The sequence below is a fragment of the Podarcis bocagei genome (genome assembly GCF_964188305.1).
Source record: "Podarcis bocagei genome assembly, chromosome: 9".
Lineage (NCBI taxonomy): Eukaryota > Metazoa > Chordata > Lepidosauria > Squamata > Lacertidae > Podarcis > Podarcis bocagei.
This window is the reverse complement of record NC_138134.1, coordinates 5,168,561-5,188,397: the sequence shown is the minus strand read 5'-3', so window position 1 is coordinate 5,188,397 and position 19,837 is coordinate 5,168,561. Positions and strand designations below refer to the sequence as shown.

The following is a 19,837-nucleotide window of genomic DNA, read 5'->3' as shown; positions in this document are numbered from 1 at the left end:
GAACGGCAAGAGTGCTCAACCAACGACAGGTGCGGTGGGCTCAGGAGTTTTCCAAGTTTAATTTTGAAATTAGGTATGTGCCGGGGAAGGAAAATGTCAGAGCAGACGCCCTCTCTCGCAAGCCTGAATACGAGGAAGGGGAGGGAGGGCCAGAAGCACGTCATGTCATTTCCGAGGACAAATTGGTGTGTGGGGGAGTGTACGTAGGGAGGCAAGAGCTGGCCGGGTTGATGAGGGATGATCAATATGCACAAACCAAAATCCGAGAAATTGGTATCACTGGGGAAACTCAGGGGGGGGGTTGAAGTTAAGGACGGAGCACTGTACTATAGAGGGGCCTTGTACATACCTGAGGGGGATTTGAGAAGCAGAATACTCAAACAGATGCATGACAACCCCACGGCAGGACATTTTGGCCAACATAAAACAATGCTACTGGTCACCAGGCAGTTTTGGTGGCCACGAGTGAGAGAGGATGTGAAGCAGTATGTACAAGGGTGCCAGTGCTGCCAGAGAGCGAAAGGGGAGAGGTCAGCACCTGCGGGTTTACTGGAACCCTTACCAACACCAGAGAGGCCATGGGAGGTGGTATCAATTGACTTTATGACGGATTTACCCAAAGTCAGGGGGAAAACGGCAGTAATGGTGGTGGATGATTTGATGACAAAAATGTGCCATTTTATTGCATGCTCGCATGCGGTGACTGCAGAAGAAACGGCCAAATTGTTTGTAGAGCATGTTTTCAGGTTGCATGGTGCCCCCTTGAGGATTTTATCCGACAGAGGCCGGCAATTCACGTCCCGATTCTGGAGGAAGCTTATGAGTCTGCTGGACGTGGAGGTGGCGTTCTCAACGGCCAGGCATCCGGAGACCAACAGACAGGCAGAGAGAGCGAACAGCGTGCTGCAACAATATCTACGCTGCTACATCAACGAGAGGGAGAAGGATTGGGTGGACAACTTAGCGCTGGCTGAGTTTGCATACAATAATGCAGAACATGTGTCCACAGAGATGAGCCCGTTTATGGCAAATTATGGGTGTCACCCCAGGGCTTTCCCAGGGGAAGGGGAGGGAAGTTGGAGTGTTCCCGCAGAGGAAAAGTTTGTGGAAGAGATGGAGGCTTTACACCAACAGCTTAAGTTAAACCTGGAGAGAGCCAAAGAAGCCTACAAGAGGCAGGCAGACAGACACCGCAGGGAGGGAGAAAACATAAGAGTGGGGGACCAGGTGTGGTTGTCCACCAAAGGGTTACCGTTCAAAGGAGGGTGCAAGAAGTTACGGCCAAAGAGGCTGGGACCGTTCGAAGTAGCCCAGCAAGTTAATCCGGTGGCCTTTAGGCTCAAATTGCCATCTCACATGAAACTGCACCCCGTGTTTCACAGGTCCTTACTCTCACCGTTCAGGGAAGGGAGGGAATTTCTGGGTCAGCAAAATGAAACACCCTTGCATCCACAGATGGAGGAAAGGGAACTCAGTGGCCATGCAGCTGAAATTCTCGATTCCAGATGGAAAAGGGGAAGGGTGGAGTATTTGGTGGCATGGGAGGGGGAGCCAGCTGAGGAAAACACATGGGTCCCAGCAGAAGAAATGAGGGATGAGTACCTGCAGGAGGAGTTTCATAGCAGGTACCCGAGAAAGCCCAAACCACCAGAGAGATTCTGGAGGGAGCAATTTGGCACCACCGATGAGGAGGAAGCGTTTGCGGGTTTTCCCGCCTCCGAAGAGGAGGGAGGGGGTTGGACCGAAGAAGAATCCGACTGGGAAGATTGGGAAGAGGGGAGAGACAGCAGCAAATGGAGAGGGGTGTTTGAATCGTCAGATGGAGAGGAGAGTTCTTTCCGAGGGTTTCCTGCGTCACCGTCAGAGGGAAGGACGGGGGGAGGGGAGGGCCCTGGGAGGGAGGTGGATGTCAGGGAATTGACATCGGAGCAGAGGGAGAAGGCGGTGCTTCCAGACTCTGCAGAAGAGGGAACGAGTAAGGGTAGAGAGAGAACGTCATCTGGGGAAGAATGTCCAGGTGACACCAGGAAGAAGGGAGAGGAAGAAAGCATCTCGGAGGAAAGGCTCCAAGACTCTGGCAGTGAAATCAGTGAGGAGGGTGGAGGGGCACCACTAGGCACACCCACTCTGCGCAGAAGGGTTACGCGCAGAGAGGCAAGGCGAAGGTTGTCCGTCAAGGAGCTCTTATGCTGGAGGAAATTTAGGAGACGCCCACTCACGGATTCCTCGAGCGACTGAGCAGCAGCAGCACCCAGGCTGCTCAGTCAGGGAAAGACACAATCGCCCCTAAGCAGTTTGGAACAACTAGAGGTTTACACACAAGCAACCCCAATTCCCGTGACAGATAGTTTTAGAAAGTTGCTACAGTTACGTTGTTCTGGAGCTCTATATAAGCAGGCTGAATGAGCTCTTCAGTTCAGTTCTATTCTGGCCTCTGAATAAACAAGAGCTGTTGAAGAATCACTGTGTCGTCTGATATGTTCGCCCACAACTTAACACTGGTGATGAGGATGGGATCGATGGACATCAGAGCACAGCCAGATGACACCCCCCCTTCACCGACTCGCAAGTCCAAGTCTTCACTACAGTCCGCCAAGGAAAGCTGTTTCGCTCTCACCAACTACTGCTGCCCATCTGGAACCACGATTGGCCAAACCAACTCGCCTACACGACGCAAGCTGAACGTCACAGTACTCATTGAAGGAGCTCCATGTGACATGGAGATCGACACCAGGTCTGCCCTGTCTATCGTGTCTTGGAGCACCATCAAAAGACTGGTACCCAGAGTGTCCAAAAGGCAACTCGACTCTCACCGCATACACCTGAGAGACTACAAGGGAAACGACATTCCCGTGGTAGGCGTTGGCCGGTTCCAGATCACCTTCAAGGATTATTTGGGCCTGCTCCGACTGGTGGTGGTCGAAGGTCAGTGGCCAAGCCTCTTAGGGCTAGACTGGTTTGATACCCTCGGCCTGGAAGTCACCGGCATCAACTGCATCTCTAATGCAGAGACTGAGGGTCTGGTCAAAGACTTTGCCGAGGTTTTTGACGGCACTTTGGGGCAATATACAGGTACGCCCATCTCCTTTAGCCTTGATCCACAAATTGCCCCCATCAAGCTAAAGCCACGCCGGGTTCCCTTTGCTCTCAAGGCTAAGGTGGATGAACAACTGGACAAGCTGATCGCCCAAGGAGTTTTGGAGCCGATTGACCACGCCAAGTGGGAAACCCCCATTGTCATGCCTGTCAAGCCAGACGGGTCGGTGAGAATCTGCACTGACTACAAGTGCACGATCAACAAGGCACTTCAGCAGCACGCTTACCCGGTTCCTGTTGTTCAACACCTGCTGCATTCCTTGGGTGAGGGTAAGGTCTTTGTTAAGCTGGACCTTGCCCAGGCCTATCAACAACGGCCCGTCGATGATGCCACTGCTGAAGCCCAGACGATCGTCACCCACCGGGGGCATTCCGTTGCCGCCGGTTGCAGTTCGGGGTGAGTGTGGCTCCTGGCATCTTCCAAAGCCTTATGGAGTGTCTCCTGCAAGGGCTTCCGGGCGTGGTACCGTATTTTGATGATGTCTTGGTGTCCTCAGACTCACACCAGCAGTTGTTCGAGCGCCACCGCGCTGTGCTGACCAGGTTCCAGGAGGCCGGGCTCAAGGTAAAGAGGGAGAAGTGCCAGATCGCCGTTCCACAGGTGGAGTTCCTGGGCTATCTTATTGACGCCTCCGGCCTTCACCCGACCACATCTAAGATCCGCGCTATCCAGCAGGCCCCCATCCCAAAGAACAAAATGGAGTTGCAGGCATTCCTGGGGCTGCTGAACTTTTATAACATGTTCCTGCCCCACAAAGCCACAGTGGCTGAGCCTCTTCACCGACTCCTTAGCACTAAGACGCCTTGGGCCTGGGGTCATCGAGAGACGGCCACCTTCAATGTGGTCAAGGCTCTCCTTTCATCGGACAGTGTGCTGGTACAGTACAGTGAAGCCAGGCCGCTGGTCCTTGTCCGCGACGCCTCACCTTTTGACATTGGCGCTGTCCTTAGTCACCGTTTTCCAGACGGAAGAGAAGCACCGCTCGCCTACTTTTCCAGGACGCTATCTCCAACAGAACTGAATTACAGCCAGCTCGACAAGGAGGCACTGGCACTTGTGGCTGGAGTGAAGAGGTTCCATGAATACCTCTACGGCAGGACTTTCGACCTTATCACCGACCACAAGCCGCTCCTGGGCCTCCTCGCCAGTGATCGACCAACTCCACCGGTCCTCTCGCCGCACATGCTGTGATGGACTGTTTTCCTGGCTGCCTACCACTACCGGCTCATCCATCTCCCGGGGAAACCGATGGGCCCCGTCGACGCCCTCAGCCGTTGCCCTCTTCCAGCGTTTGTGGAAGACCCGGCTCCTGCTTCATCGCTCCTCCTGATTGAGGATCTTCCGGCAGCGCCTGTATCGGCTGCCACTGTGGCCTCCGCATCTGCCCAGGACCACACCATCAGTCATGTGCTCAACTGGGTGTGGAGGGGGTGGCCACAAGGGCCTTTTGCATCAGAGTTCCAGCCCTTCGCAACCAGACAACACCAACTCTAGGCTCATCGCAGCTGTCTGCTGTGGGGAAACCGCGTTGTGATTCCCCAAAGACTCCGTCAACGTGCCCTGGAGGCTCTGCACGTTGGCCACCCGGGAATCGTCAAAATGAAGCCGTTGGCTCAGTGTTATGTCTGGTGGCCTAACATGGATGATGCCATCACTGCCTGGGTTTCCGCCTGTCAAGCGTGCCAAGAATCAAGGCCTGCACCACCGGCAGCTAAGGGACACACCTGGGAGACGCCCAAGACACCCTGGTCGAGGGTGCACATCGATCTGGCTGGCCCCTTTCACGGCTGGACCTTTATGGTAGTGGTGGATGTCTATTCCAAATGGCTGGAGGTGGCCCTGATGCCCTCCACCACTACCGAGGCCGTCATCCGGGTGCTGCAAGGCCTCTTTGCGACACACAGGTGTCCTGATGTCCTTGTCTCTGACAACGGAACACAGTTCACGTCAGGCACTTTTGAGCGGTATCTTTTGGGACTGGGCATCTGCCACGCCGTAATGGCACCATTTCATCCATCCAGCAACGGGCAAGCAGAGAGAATGGTGTGCTCGGCAAAAGAGGCACAGGTGCACCTGGACCGGGGAGACTGGCACGAGCGGGTCGCCGAATACTTGTTCGTATAACACATCACCCCTCATGCGGTCACAGGGCGGAGTCCTGCCGAACTGCTTATGGGCCGCCGCCTCAGGTCCCTGCTCAACCGGCTGCAGGCTGCACCCACACTTTGCCGTGGCCGAATCCCCAGGCTGTGCCAACGCGCCACGGTCATTTGTTCCAGGAAACCAGGTCTTTGCCCGGAACTTTGTGGGGGACATTCCTTGGGTGCCAGCCACAGTAGTGGGAGTCACTGGACCTCGCTCGTAACAGGTGGCACTCGAAGATGGACCCTTGTGGCGCCGGCACATAGACCAGCTTATGTGCAGGGTTGGGGACTTGGACACTACTGTGGTGCCCCCAACTGCGCTCGTGGTTCCAGAACAGACACTTACAGATGGTGAGGCTCCACCTACACCTCTCTCGCAAACTGCCGGCGTGGAGCCAAACCAAGCCACTTCAGAGGGTCTGCCAGACTTACCACAGACTCAGACCACTGCCGTGCCTGACATTCTGCCAACTCCACTTGCGGAGGTTCCACCCACAGCAGCGGATCCATGGGACTTGGTTTCAACACCACCTAGGGTCGCATCAGAGCCTTAGCAAGAATTGGGTGGCCCCCTGGACTTGGCTACCAGTCCCCGGCGGTCTGGCAGAGTTTCCACAGTGCCCAACTTATTTAAAGGACTATGTTGTTGGACATGTATCACTGTTGGTCTAAGTATGTGAAATGTAACCGATATGCTTTTGTGCCTAATTGAACCATTACGTGTAGTGCTGTATATAAGGAAACCATTACGATTGTAACGCATTATCTCAGTGGGGAGGAGTGTTATGTACTGAAGTTCTCACCCTGGGTCAGCAGGGGAATACTGTAGATAGTTATGCAAATGAAGGATCGAAAGTGACGTTCTGTGATTGGATAGTTTGTATGCAAATGAAGGATCGAAAGTGACGTTCAGTGATTGGATAGTTTTAGAAAGTTGCTACAGTTATGTGGTTCTGGAGCTCTATATAAGCAGGCTGACTGAGCTCTTCAGTTCAGTTCAGTTCTGGCCTTTGAATAAACAAGAGCTGTTTGAAGAATCACTGTGTCGTCTGATATGTTCACCCACAACTTAACACAAATGACTACACGTAAAACAGGTTCCCAACATGCGTACTAACACAATGTAAGAGATATCAAAACTTTAACAGACAGCGGTGGGAAGCAGAACTGAATCAGCAGAAATTGCTAACGCTTATTGCACATGTGTATTAAACATGAAATGAGGTAATGATGTATACGATTGCTGGAAATTGAAATGCTTTCTTTAAAATTTATAAATACCCGTGCCTGGACCCCAGGCTGGGTTAAAACCTTTGCGGAACGATTCAACTGAAACCTATTGCTTTGCAATAAACAATGATGGACTCCTAACTCCCCTCGTCTGAGTTTTATTGGCATAAACTCAGGAGATAAGCCATTTTCTGGTTTGCAACACCCCCAGTTGCTCCTTCTGTGGCCAGTGGTTGGGGCTGGGTTCATCTCCCACTTGCTGTGTGATCTTTTCCCAGAGGGACCAAACTGCCAAAAGGCACTTAACCAGAGTTTCTTCGATTGGAAGCTGCCTTATGCCAAGCCAAGCCACTCATTTAACAATACAGAGCTAGCTGACCCAAATGTCTGATTTGGTGTAAAGCCGCTTCTGAGCTCCCTGCTTATCTCAGCCCTTTATTCAGAAGGAATTGGACTGAAATCTTATTTTCAAGGGGAGGGCTGCTTTTCCGTGGCATGTTCTGCAGCTCAGTCCCCAGCGTCCCCAGGTAGAGAGAGGAAAGAGAACGACATGGTCTGGCTCCGCCATAGGGGGGCTTCCTGTCTTCCAATCTGCATCTGGCTGCAAGGACTTCAGCCCCATCTTTTCCACTCGCCCAAGGGCCCTCCTTTCCCTCCCTGGCAGCCTGCCTTTTGGCACCCACAGCTTGAGAGGTTGCTGTGCCAGCCTTGCTCCTCTCTGGCCGTTCTTCTGCCTAGGGGGCGCCTTTTCCAGTGGGGGTCCGCCATCCCCGGGAGAAGGAACGGACTCTTGGGTCAGGCACAAAAGGGTCAAGCTGCTTCCGGTCTCTGGAAGCTTCTCGGAGCATGCCAGTGCCTGACCGCCAGGCCTGAGGGGCCAGAGGCCGCTTGGGGGTGAATTTGTGGCCTCCAGGCTGCAGCAGCTGCAGGCCCCATACCCATCGTCCCACCCACTTGACCCTTGCTCCCCGAAAGCCGCCTGAGGTGGTGCAGAAGCCCCCTGGCTGCCCTCTGAGGCTCTTTCACGTCTCCCTTGAGGTGCCCAAATGGGAGGCTTCTGAGGGGATGAGTTTGCTTCTAGATTCCGTTGTCAGGGATTATTTTACACACCTTTGATGCAACTGGGTACTACTGTTTAAACTTTCCCTTTTTCTTTTGTATTGTAGAAACAGACTTGTTTTATTGCCCCCGCCCCCCAAAAAAGTGCTATTCTTAAAACAAGATGTCTGAGTTCCCTATTGGTTTTGGCTGTTTTTTTGTTAAATTTCTTTTTCTTTTCTTTTTTTAAAAAAACATTTATTTCCATACAAGCAAACAGAAACACACTAAAGCTACATACCAAGAAAAAATAATAGAAACGTTGAAGAACAACCTACAAAACATTAAAATTTCCTACACCCATGTGACTTCCTCTGGGTTTTTTCCTATAGAGATTCGGAGCTGCAGCCTGAAGCCCAGGGAGCGCAGTCCCAACTCTCGCTGTGCTCCCCGGGCTTCAGGCACTATCCACAAGCCTTCGGGCTCTGAAGGCTTGCGGATAGCAGCCTGTTCTGGGGGCTGGGGTTGGGGGAAGCTTGGGCTTCCCCAGCCCCACAAGCTCCGGGAGCGTGGATGAGGTTGCGCACAATCTTGCCGCTGCTCCTGGACCTGTTCTGGGGACTGGGGTCGGGGGAGGCTCGGTCTTCCCCCGCCCCAGCTCCGCGGCTAAAGACGAAGCCAAGACAGTGAGCGGGATCCATCCTGCTCGCTGTCTTGGCTTCTGCCAAAGCCGCGCACAGCCTCTCCCGGCTGGAGAGGTTGTGCGTGGCTAAAGAGGAAGCCTAGACAGCCAGCAGGATGGATCCCGCTCACTGTCTTGGCTTCTTTGCTCTTTGGGGCTGGCGGGGGGAAAATACATTTTTTTCTTTATTTCCCCCCCCCCTTAAAAACTAGGTGCGCCCTATAGTCCGGTGCGCCCTATGGAGCAAAAAATACGGTACTTAGCAAGGTCCTAATGTGCCCGCTTCTTGCAAAAATTATGAAACGTATCAAATGTAAAGAAGAAAGGGTAAAATCAAACCCTTCAAGAGCAGATAGACTAATCTGATGTGTACTGCATTTGGATTTTGCCTTTCTTAAATAACCCCAACGGTTTCCCATATGTAAAGGAATAAAACCTCCTATTCAGTGCAATAACATTTTGTTCCTTCAAAACAGTCCTTCAAGGCGTGATGCCATATCCCATTGCAACTTCAATTAAAACCCCTCTTGGACTTGTCCTGAAGAGTTTGTACTTGGAAGAGTGACCAAGTGATGCCAACTTCAGGAGAGTCTTGTAGTTGTAGAGAACTTCTTGCTCCTTTTTGTCCAGAGATCATTTGCTGTGACATTCAAGTGTGTGGATTTTTTCTTCTTTGTCTTCCTCCGATGCTGAGGTCCTCTGCAGTAATGAGCACAAGGGGAAGCCTAGCGTTAACTACAGGGGCTGTAATGGGCCCTTTGTTTATCCTCATCAGTAGCTGAAACAAGAGCTAATGTGGTGTAGTGCAGGATTGGGCAACAGTTTTGGCCTGGCAGGCCAAATCTTGATCTCTCCATAATGATGCCAGGTGACTGACAAGTGGGTGAAGCAAGGAACTTCTTTCCAGCCCTGGGCATGGCATCTACCCCACATCTAACACCACATATTATGTCAGATGTGGGGTAGGTGGGTGTGGTTTGGAAAATACAGCCTTGCAGTTAAAATGGAGAGTTCTACCTTACCAAATGTGACCCACAGGATAGAAGTTCCCCACTTTTGTTGCAGAGGTTGGAGTGTTGATCTGGACTCATGTTCAAATCCCCACTTAGCTCCCTAGGCAATATTGGGCCAGTAGGTATCTCTCAGTCTAACTTTTACCTCACAGTTTTTTTGTGAAAGTAAATGGCAGGGGGAAGAACACATTTGTCACTTGGAGATCTTTGGTAGAAGGGCAGAAGATAAATGCACTACATAAATAAAAACAGCCTATCGAATCTTTCCATTATCTTGGATGACAAACAGTTGGAGAAGAGTTTTCCATTCTTCCCTTCCAGCCCCTTCTCTCTATGAACTGGACCCAAAGATTTTCATGCTTAAAGTAGACCCTTTGAAAGTGGAATTTAAATTAGTCTGGATCTAGTTTGTAGCAGGCCTGGGTTTAAACTACACAGGTCTTTCACAATGATAGCTAGTTGAGCTTTTATATCTGACTCCCTCTAGAAACGCCATTCCATACTATACAAAGTTGAACAACAATATAAGCAGCATAGGGTACCTACCACATTTTCAGGAACAGACATCGCAGCTGGCGTGGCCAGGATTACTGGTACACTGAAGCAACCGAACTGGCCTGTTACAAGACATAAGAAATACACTAGAAACTTCATTTGCATTTAGTGCCATTTAATAAAATAATTGCTTAAATAATCTCAGATATCCCTGTCTTTCTGTCTTCACAACATGAGGGCTATTCCATTGTGTCATATAACAGAATAAACCAGGGGTTGGCAAACTATGGCCCCTGGGCCACATCTGCCCTGGGGGTGGTCATTTAACTAGCCCTGCCCGCTCAGCCAGTCCCCGCACGGAGCTAAACTGGCACAGTGTGGCACAGCCACAGCTTCCTATTGACTGCAGGAAGCTCCTGCAGCCAATAGGAAGCTGCGGACACCTCCTCCACTGCCACCTCTGGCAACAAGGAAACCGGGATGTGCGCATGTGCGCCTGCCCACACCCATGCACCTACTCCGGCCTGCCCAAGGTTTCGGGAGCAGTTTGCAGACCCCTGGAATAAACTGTGAACCACAGTTTCAGAAAGCTTTCATTGCCCTATCAGGCTGGAAAGTTAACTATCTGCACCGGTTGGGCCAAACGTGCTGCTCTGCTTTCCTTTGGGCCACATCAGCAGGGATGAGAGGGAGTTCTGGTCCTCACGGCAGCTCAGAACCTCCATCAACACTGCCCCCGGTTGCACTCTGGGGAGGTCACCTTGGTGCCGCTACTGCAGCAAAAAACAGGCTGGGCTGCAGAAGCACCAAGAGCCAACACTCAGCTCTTACAGAGGAATCAAAGCTTTTCTGAACTGAAACGCCCTAATGAAACGTCTCCTTTAAGAAATTAAGCCGTTATGACACCATTCCATCTCTAGATTCTTATTTGCACAAAGGCCATACTTTGAATTGCTGAGTAAAATAATTCAAGCTGAGCACGCAAAGGACTTGTGTTAATCCAGGGTCATTTTTTTAAACCAATGCCACATCAAACTGCTTTTGAAACTCCATTTGGTTCTAGCAACTGTTTCCCACGTGACACGGTGGGGTGCTGCTGTTTAAGGAAAATGAGCCTTTAAGGACCTAGTTAAATGGGTAGTACTTAAACTGCAAAAATAAAATGTTGTCCATACAAGCTAAGGCTCTCCTTCAAATTCGTATTGAAAAGGAGATACCCACACTACTCACATTCTTTTGGAAACATTCAGCAATGTTTACAGATCATTGGGGCAGCTGTTTTGACCATTCAAGTCAGTCAGATTTAAGGTCAAACTAGCATGTGGAAGTGGCATCAGGCACAGACTTCTGCTCCATTCGGAGTCTTTCTTTCCATGGATTCACCTGCTCTAGCAGTTTTCTGTCTTCCTTGATCCCTTCCCTTCTGCAAAGGATGAAAAAACCTCACACACACCCCCAGGAACAACTAGGGTAAAGGGCAGAAAGGCTCACCACTCCAATTTTTGGGGTATTCTCCCCACCCTCCCCTTATATCCAAGTGAATGGGGATGTGTGATTTATGCCCCTCCATCACATCTAATTTTGCCTTCGCTGTTTAAAAACATGTTGATAACCCGGCACACAAAATTACCTGTAATTATCTTCACAAGAGACACTTATCTTTCGGCTTTCCAGGATAGCTTTCAGCTTTAAAATGGATTGGCCCGTGCAAGTTTCACTGGAAATAAAAGCAATCACATTTCCATTCAGAATGAAATTTGTATGTCCGTCGGTCCTGTAATGTTTACAAAATAACTGTCTGCAGGAACTAGTAAAAGCATTTAAGAGAAGGCAAGTGCATCTGTCCTTGCTGCATGACCCATAGAAGTTCTTGAGAGCTCCAGAGTCTTCATTTCCACTGACATGTTCTTCCTCATACAAATAGAAATCACATGAATGGGTAGTGTAATGGCTATGAGTTACTCGTGCGTAAACTGGTACCTCTCTAGGCTAATTTGCCTTGTTAAACCTTTCTGAGTGCACAGCCCTTGCTCATCGCGGCTGCCTCAGTCGCTGGCAGAATCTGTCAGTGGGCGTTTCTTGAACCTCTTCCAGCATAAAAGTTGTTTGACACCCAGTCTCCTCCTCCTCTCACTGCGCGGGAATCTTCTGCGCAGGGAAGGCGTGGGTAGCGGAGGACCTGGGCTCTCCTCATTGATATCCAGTGAAGAGTCCTGGAGCCCTCTCTCCGCTTCCCCCATCTGCCCCCCTTTATCCCTGGTGTTGCGCTGATTGGCTTCCCCCTCTACTGAGCTGTTTCTCCCCCTGCTGCTGGGTCCTTCGTCAGCATAATCTGTGAGCCTCCCCTTCGCCTCTCGCTCTGATGTCAGTTCCCTGACAGGTAGGGTCAGGCTAGCTGCCATGTCCCTGGGGGTTACATGCTGGGGGAATGTCTGCAACAAGGAAGCCTGCTCCACTTGCATAGACTCTCTGGGTGATCCGGATCCTGACTGTACAAGTTTCCAGACAAGAAGGAGAGCCTGAGGGCACTTAGAAGTCTTCCCCACGGCAGATATATTCCACCAGTGTGTGGACAGCTAAGGAATGAGGCAAGCAGGAGATACCGGCAGCAGGTGCAGCCAGATAGCGTAGCCCAGCTCTCCTCCCTCCTGCAGCTGTTAATCACAAGAAACACTTCAACGGGGGAGGGGGCTAAGGGGATATAGAAATCGAAATCCCTCCCTCAGTATGCCATAAGATCCAGATTCCAGAATAACTGTTTATTTAAAAAGTGCTGAACCATTTAAAAAGGCATAGGAAAGTAGTGAGTTTGGGAATTGTAAGGAACTTCTGCTGCTCTGAAGGGAGTAGAATAATTTAATCTCCCGACATTCTTGAATAACTATTCCTACTATACACTGAAGGATAGTTGACAGCAAGCACTAACAGCTACTACAAACACACTTCTCTTTTGCCCGGCAAAATCCCACTATTGACAACTGAATCGGAGCAAACGGCATTCCAGGGGAAATCCAAATTGCTATTTGCTCCGATTGAGTGGTAAAGATCAGGTTTTCCAGGGGGAAGCGCCAGGGAAGAAGAAATGAGCTCAGAAACAGACCAGAAAAGCGCAGGGCAAACGGTAAGAGCTACACTTGCAAAACATTTCTAAGCATTGCATGCAGAGCTCTGCAAAGCTCTCTAAATGAAATATTACTGAAACAGTACAATATTATCTTGTATGAAAAATCTCTAATTATTATTAAACTGAGACACTGTTTCTATCTGCTCCTTTCTCTTTCAGCTATTGCCCTCTAGCATTTTCTCTTTTCAGCTGTCCCTTTCTTTCTCTTTTTTCCCTCAGTCTCATAATTTTCTTTCATTCCTCTTCCTCTTCATTCTCGGTAGTTGCGCCCACCCTGTGAAACACCCTCCTGTCAGATGTCAAGGAAATAAACAACTATCTGACTTTTAGAAGACATCTGAAGGCAGCCCTGTTCAGGGAACTTTTTAATGTTTGATGTTGCCCAGAGTGGCTGGGAGAACCCAGTCAGATGAGCGATATATAAATATTAATAAAAGGGGAAGAAAGGGAGGCAGTGAGAGATTTTACTTTCTTGGGCTCCATGATCACTGCTGATGCTGACAGCAGTCACAAAATTAAAAGACACCTGCTTCTTGGGAGAAAAGAAAAAGAAGAAGAAGAGGAGTTTGGATTTGATATCCTGCTTTATCGCTACCCGAAGGAGTCTCAAAGCGGCTAACATTCTCCATTCCCTTTGTCCCCCACAACAAACACTCTGTGAGGTGAGTGGGACTGAGAGACTTCAAAGAAGCATGACTGGCCCAAGGTCACCCAGCAGCTGCAGGTGGAGGAGCAGGGAAGCGAAGCCGGTTCCCCAGATTACGAGTCCACCGCTCTTAAGCACTACACCACACTGGCAAAGACAAACCTAGACAGCATCTTAAAAAGCAGAGTCATCACCTTGCCGACAAAGGTCCGTATAGTTAAAGCCATGGTTTTCCCAGTAGTGATGTATGGAAGTGAGAGCTGGACCATAAAGAAGGCTGATTGCCGAAGAATTGAGGCTTTTGAATTATGGTGCTGGAGGAGACTCTTGAGAGTCCCATGGACTGCAAGAAGATGAAACCTCTCCATTCTGAAGGAAATCAGCCCTGAGTGCTCACTGGAAGGACAGATCCTGAAGCTGAGGCTCCAATACTTTGGCCACCTCATGAGAAGAGAAGACTCCCTGGAAAAGACCCTGATGTTGGGAAAGATGGAGGGCGCAAGGAGAAGGGGACGACAGAGGACGAGATGGTTGGACAGTGTTCTCGAAGCTGCTAACATGAGTTTGACCAAACTGCAGGAGGCAGTGGAAGACAGGAGTGCCTGGAATGCTCTGGTCCATGGGGTCACGAAGAGTCAGACACGAATAAACAACTAAACAACAACAATAACAACAACAACTACTACTACTACTACTACTACTACTACTACTACTACTAATAATAATAATAATAATAATAATAATGTAGGCCACTGATACGCACACTTTTTATCTGCCCTTAGTTAGAAACTCATCCACCTCCCTCAAGTATAAAAACAAAATCCATTTGTGTGATGCAGATGTCCTCTACTGGCAAGAGGCAGCACTGCAACCAAATCCATTAACTTCTCTGGAGTATGTAAAGTACATTATAGACAGGCAAACATTAGAGAGAGAGAATAGTTCTAGAGAGACAAGAGAGGCGTTATTTCTCCTGATAGCCAACTTTCTCTTCTTTTGTGCGTGTTCATCTCTTACTGAACAGGCTTTTGCAGTGCTTTTTTTCCTTTAAAAAAGGTTTAGGGGTATTCTCATTTTACTACTCATATTGAAATACTGCCCCTCACTGAGACCAAATTTAGATTCACAAAATGTTTAGGGGTATGTGTACCCTGCGTGCCCCCCCAGGAATAAGTGATGGGTTTTTGAAACACCAGACAAAACTGTGAACAGAGATGAGCATTGTCCTCAGTTTATTGAAGACCCCACAGTACCCTTTTCAACTCTTGGGTAGATGTGCACCGCAGACTTGAACAGGTACTCTTTCTGTCTCTCCAGGTAACACTTCAAATTGTAGCTCTGGGAGTGAGGAAGCCTAAGGATGTCACACAACACCCATTTCACACTGGGTTCTTCATGGAAATTCATGACATTAAACTGATAGAAGTTTTCAGTATCGAATTTGTCTCGAGCCAAAAGACAAAGGCTGTGCCAAAAATTGTGAGAAAAGAAAACATGCATGGTTTTTTTAATGCACTTAATATGTGGGATAGATTACATATCAAAGTACCATATAAATAATTTTAAAAAGTGCTTAATTTAACAGCAGCAGCAGCCAACCCGCACCCCACCCCCCAAAAACACCTTTAAAATGACTGCCTGAGAAAGCAGAACAGTACTGCTAACAAAGAAGGAATCATTCTTAGAAAACCAGCATGTCTGTTGGACAAGGATATGCCATGTTGTAGTAGTCTGTTTCTAACTGAACCCTAGATATAGAGAGTTATTATATTCTGCATTATCAAAACATACCTTTGTGGTCCGTCAATGTCCTGCATAAGCCAAATCTGCATCTTGGAGACTTTATTCGGATTTAAGTTAACAACTTCAACACTGCCAAAAATGCTGAAAGAGCAGAAGCATAAGAAAAGAGCTCGGATGTTTACCAGCCTCAACAAAACATATCAGGTAAACATCTTTATAGATGTTATTCATTGCCATTGCCTAGTAATTTCAGAAGATAAATATGTATGTATGTATGTATGTATGTATGTATGTATGTATGATTTTGATTAATTACCCATCCTTCACTCTGAAGTGTTAGGGTGGATCACAACAATTTAAAGTACAATGTTAAAAACAGTTTAAAATCACAAGCCTAGGGTGAGTCCTTAAAATACATGTCTAAATTGTCAAAGGCCAATGAGCTATGTTAAGTTGACTCTTATTGACAGCAATAAAGCTAGTTTGTTTATTATGAGTCTTTATTTACCTCTCCATCAATCAAGAGTAAGAACAACCTACCTGGAAGCGGTATGGCTGCCTTCTTAATCCACAAGAATACCCTGCCTTCTTAATCCACAAGAATACCCTGTCTATCAATTCACTTTGGGAACATCAGGAAGATATGCACAGGCCTTGGGCGGCATATCACAATGACCTGGGCATGGATAGGCAGGCATTACAGTCAAGTGGAAAAATACCTGCTGTTTCTGAATGCTCCAGCTTCTATGGACCCATTAAGCATCACTTGAGCTATACCACAGGCTGCTTCTGCAAACTAAAACATATTTGAAAACATAGTTTAATGTAACAAGAGAATCTGCTCAATACCTTGTACCCAGTTATTACAGTTTTGACCTTTCAACAGTCACCAATTTTATGAGTTTGCCTAAGTGAGGAAAAGATTGCCCAGGTTCTACAAGTGGTGTTAATTTCAAAATGCCCAACCATATTGGGGGAGGCAATAGAGTGCCTTCTAAATTTTGTTGGACTACAACTCCCATCTTCCCTGACCATTTGCTGTGCAGGCAGAGGCTGGCGAGAGAATTGTGATTCAACAGCATCTTGGCGGCACCAACTTGGCTATCCCTGGGTTTAAGGGATACGATTTCGTTTTATTAGCCATTGGTTTTAATTCAATTGTGTATTAGTGAAGCATAATATATATTTCAGTATCGCTAACCTGGGTTGCATAGAACATACCATCTTGGACGACATTTTCCAGTACATTGAACTAGGGTTATTCTCACACTCAGTCCATTCGGGGCAAGATTCGTAGTTGACTCCTATAATAAATACAGTTTGAGCATAAATACAAGACTGATATATTATGCCCTATGAGAGGAGAGGGAAGAAGAACTAAGTTTTAATGCAATGCCTCTGCTACAACTGGAAAGTAAGAATTTTAGGGTCTCAAGTAGAAAATAAACGTTCATAAATGTACATGGCAAACACATACTGGTACGTAAGTGTATGAACCACATGTCTGAAATAGTTTTGACTCTCCCAAATTGACCTCAATATATTTCTCCCCAAGGAGGGAGGAAATGGGGAAAGCCTTCCCTTTGTCTTTTTCCTTAGAAATCCTGTCTTAAGGGTGTATTTGTGTATGAATAGGGTGAGCCTGTGACCTGGATTCAGGAACTAAAAGTATTTACCATCGCAAAAGAGTGGCCAGGCTGCCCAGGTAAAGCAATCAGTGACCATTACACGGTATCCTGGCAAACAGGATTTCTGCTGGAGACTGCCTCCTGTGAAGCATGTCTGATGTTTTGGGGGTTGGTATTGGGCGCTGTGGGTTAAACCACAGAGCCTAGGGCTTGCCGATCAGAAGGTCGGTGGTTCGAATCCCCATGACGGGGTGAGCTCCCGTTGCTCGGTCCCTGCTCCTGCCAACCTAGCAGTTCGAAAGCACGTCAAAGTGCAAGTAGATAAATAGGTACCACTTTGGCGGGAAGGTAAACAGTGTTTCTGTGTGCTGCTCTGGTACGCCAGAAGTGGCTTAGTCATGCTGGCCACATGACCCGGAAGCTGTATGCCGGCTCCCTCGGCCAATAAAGCGAGATGAGCACCGCAACCCCAGAGTCGGCCACAACTGGACCTAATGGTCAGGGCTCTCTTTACCTTTACCTTGGGCTACAGGGTGGGCAATTTCAAAAGTCTATAGAAGAGTTTGCACACCATTGTTCTGGGTTGCTCCTCCCTCCTGCATGTGGTAGCGAGCACCCTGTTACAACAGTTTAATAAACAGTTTACTAGCTGCTTTGCTTCTCAATATTCCTTGGTTGGCCTCTGCTATTTTCTCCCACCGACAGGAAACCCACTAAAGGAAAAGGAGCAGGTTTTTCTTATAACAGTGCAATGCCTCTGCTACAACTGGAAAGTAGGGGTGAGGGTGAATTTGATGTCTACACACCATATAGAGCATCTATTGTACTTTATTTCCATTGCTTTGATTTCTTTTCTTTTATTCTGAAGTTGTATCTTTCAATCACTGGTTAACAATACATTATTATATCCTTTCTACTTCAAATCTTCTTAAAGGACACAATTCCTACCCTCCCCCATACCAGAAGGGGGGAACCCTAAATCTCTCTCTTTTTTTGTAGAGAATAGGACACTCTTCTTACCTGGGCTGGAGGGGTCTCCACACCATGAGAGCCCATCTGCCATGTAGCCTAGTAAAGTGTCTTCCAATGTGAGGAAATCACGATTAGTTTTTGTGTAACGGTGTACAAGGTCTTTTGTCTTGCTCCAAAACAGCGACTGTAAGTAAAGTGTCAATATTGAATTCCTAGCTCTAACCCATTTCCAGAACTATAACAGTAATATACCCCCTCCTCTTTCCATTTCTCTCCACAGTTTTCAGCTTTGGGCTTAAAGCTTTTGGTTTGTTTTTTTTAAATTGTCTTAAGGGGCACGAGACCCAGAAGTAGTGGCAGAAAATATTTGGGCATCTGTACAGATAAGAACAAAAAGTCTGGGTAGTAAGAATGGGTAGGTTCTGTTGTTTTGTTTTTGGTGCAATGTTTGCTCCACGAACTCCTGTGACCTCCCCCCCTTTGCTCATTATACAGTTATGCTTACATGTAGAGGGGGGTATCTTAATTCCTGCCAATTCCCCCTTCCAGTTTCAGGCCTTCCTGTGCTCTTCTAGATCTAATAAGTGGCGATTCTTTAGTAAAATCCATTCTTTCAACATAAATATAATTGTCAGGGAGAGCAAAACCGCCTTGCTCTTTGGTATCAATCATAATTTTATGTTTTATCCTGGATTTTCTCCCCTGCCAAATAAACTTAGAAAGCTCTTTCTGTCATTCCTTAAAGTTTCAAATGTCATTAACTATAGGTACTGTTTGGAATAGGATTAGTATTTTGGGACTATGTTCATTTTTATAGCCGAAATTTTGTCCAGCAAAGACAATTGCATTCTACTCCAGATTTTCAGGTCTTTTTTTATTTCTTTCCAAACCTTTATGAAGTTATCATTAAAGATGTGATTATTCGCCATTAACCAAATTCCCAGGTATTTCACTTTCTTTTCACTCTTTATATCACTAGTTCTTTCTAAGTGTTTTGTAAGGGGACAATCCATATTTTTGACTAACATTGCTGTTTTTTGTTTATTCAATTTAAAGCCTGCTAGATTGCCAAATTCCCTTATATCTTCCAGTACTGCTGGTACACTTTCTAGTGGGTTTTCTAAGGTCAAATAATATTATCTGCATATGCTTTTAACTTAGAATTTTGCTGACCCACTCTTATACCTCTTCTTTTGTCATTCTTTCTTATCTTCGTGCCAGTTACTTCTGAAATCAAAATAAACAATAATGGGGACAATGGGCAGCCTTGTCTGGTTCCTTTCATAACTGTACACCCATCAGATATAGTTTTATTTACAATAATATTTGTTCATTGTTCAGTATATATTGCTTCTATAGCCTTTAAAAATATTTTCCCCAAATCCATTTTCTTCAGGACTCTTTTCATAAATATCCAAGACACATTGTCGAATGCCTTCTCTGTGTCCAGAAATATCAATGCTGCCTGTTTTTCGTTATGCACTTCTAGGTATTCTATTATGTTTATAATATTCCTAACATTATCTTTTAATGGTCTGCTGGGGAGAAAGCCTGCTTTGTCCTCACTTATTAAGCCACTAATAATTTTTTGAGTCTATTTGCTAATATTGTTGCAGATAACTTACAATTGCAGTTTAATAGCTATATCGGGCAGAAGTTTTTGGGATTTGTCCTGTCTTTATCTTGTTTGGGTATCAAAGTGATATAAGTCTCCTTCCAAGTTTCTGGTGCTTGTCCTGTTTCTAACACTTTGTTCATAATTTATTTTAGTTATAGGCCTAACTCATCCTGAAACCTTTTGTAGTACTCCACCAGGAGCCCATCTGGTCCTGGGGCTTTCCCAGATTTTCCCTGGCTTATCACCTGATATACTTCCATCGTGGAGATTGGCGCATTTAATAGCTCTGCACTTTATCTAAAAATATTACCTAATTTACTTCGCTCTTTATAATTCTCTATAAGTTTGAAGTCTTCTTTCTCTCTTTTATACACATCTACGTAAAAGGTAAAGGGACCCCTGACCAT

General features: G+C 47.2%; 1 protein-coding gene across 6 annotated transcripts in view; it reads right to left on the bottom strand.

Moving 5' to 3' along the window:
- The window catches only part of LOC308594611 (ADP-ribosyl cyclase/cyclic ADP-ribose hydrolase 1-like), a 58,537-nt gene that overhangs the window by 22,566 nt on the left and 16,134 nt on the right, over positions 1–19,837 (bottom strand). Inside the window, exons 3-10 of one of the 6 annotated variants that reach the window (XR_014011501.1) lie at positions 17,861–17,996; positions 16,434–16,516; positions 15,932–16,008; positions 15,261–15,353; positions 11,330–11,416; positions 10,930–11,141; positions 9,751–9,821; positions 8,839–8,890 (exon numbers count right to left, since the gene is read on the bottom strand). The exons of 1 other annotated variant lie outside the window; for it this stretch is intronic. Coding sequence is in view for 2 of the 5 variants with exons in the window: in XM_081207903.1 (XP_081064029.1) it covers positions 9,758–9,821; positions 11,330–11,416; positions 15,261–15,353; positions 15,932–16,008; positions 16,434–16,516; positions 17,861–17,996 (540 nt within the window). In the remaining 3 variants the exon portion in view is untranslated. Of the gene's footprint in view, positions 1–8,554; positions 8,891–9,750; positions 9,822–10,929; positions 11,142–11,329; positions 11,417–15,260; positions 15,354–15,931; positions 16,009–16,433; positions 16,517–17,860; positions 17,997–19,837 lie in introns of those variants that run through there. 4 more of the 6 variants (XR_014011502.1, XR_014011503.1, XM_081207902.1 and 1 more) reach the window with 4 other exon arrangements.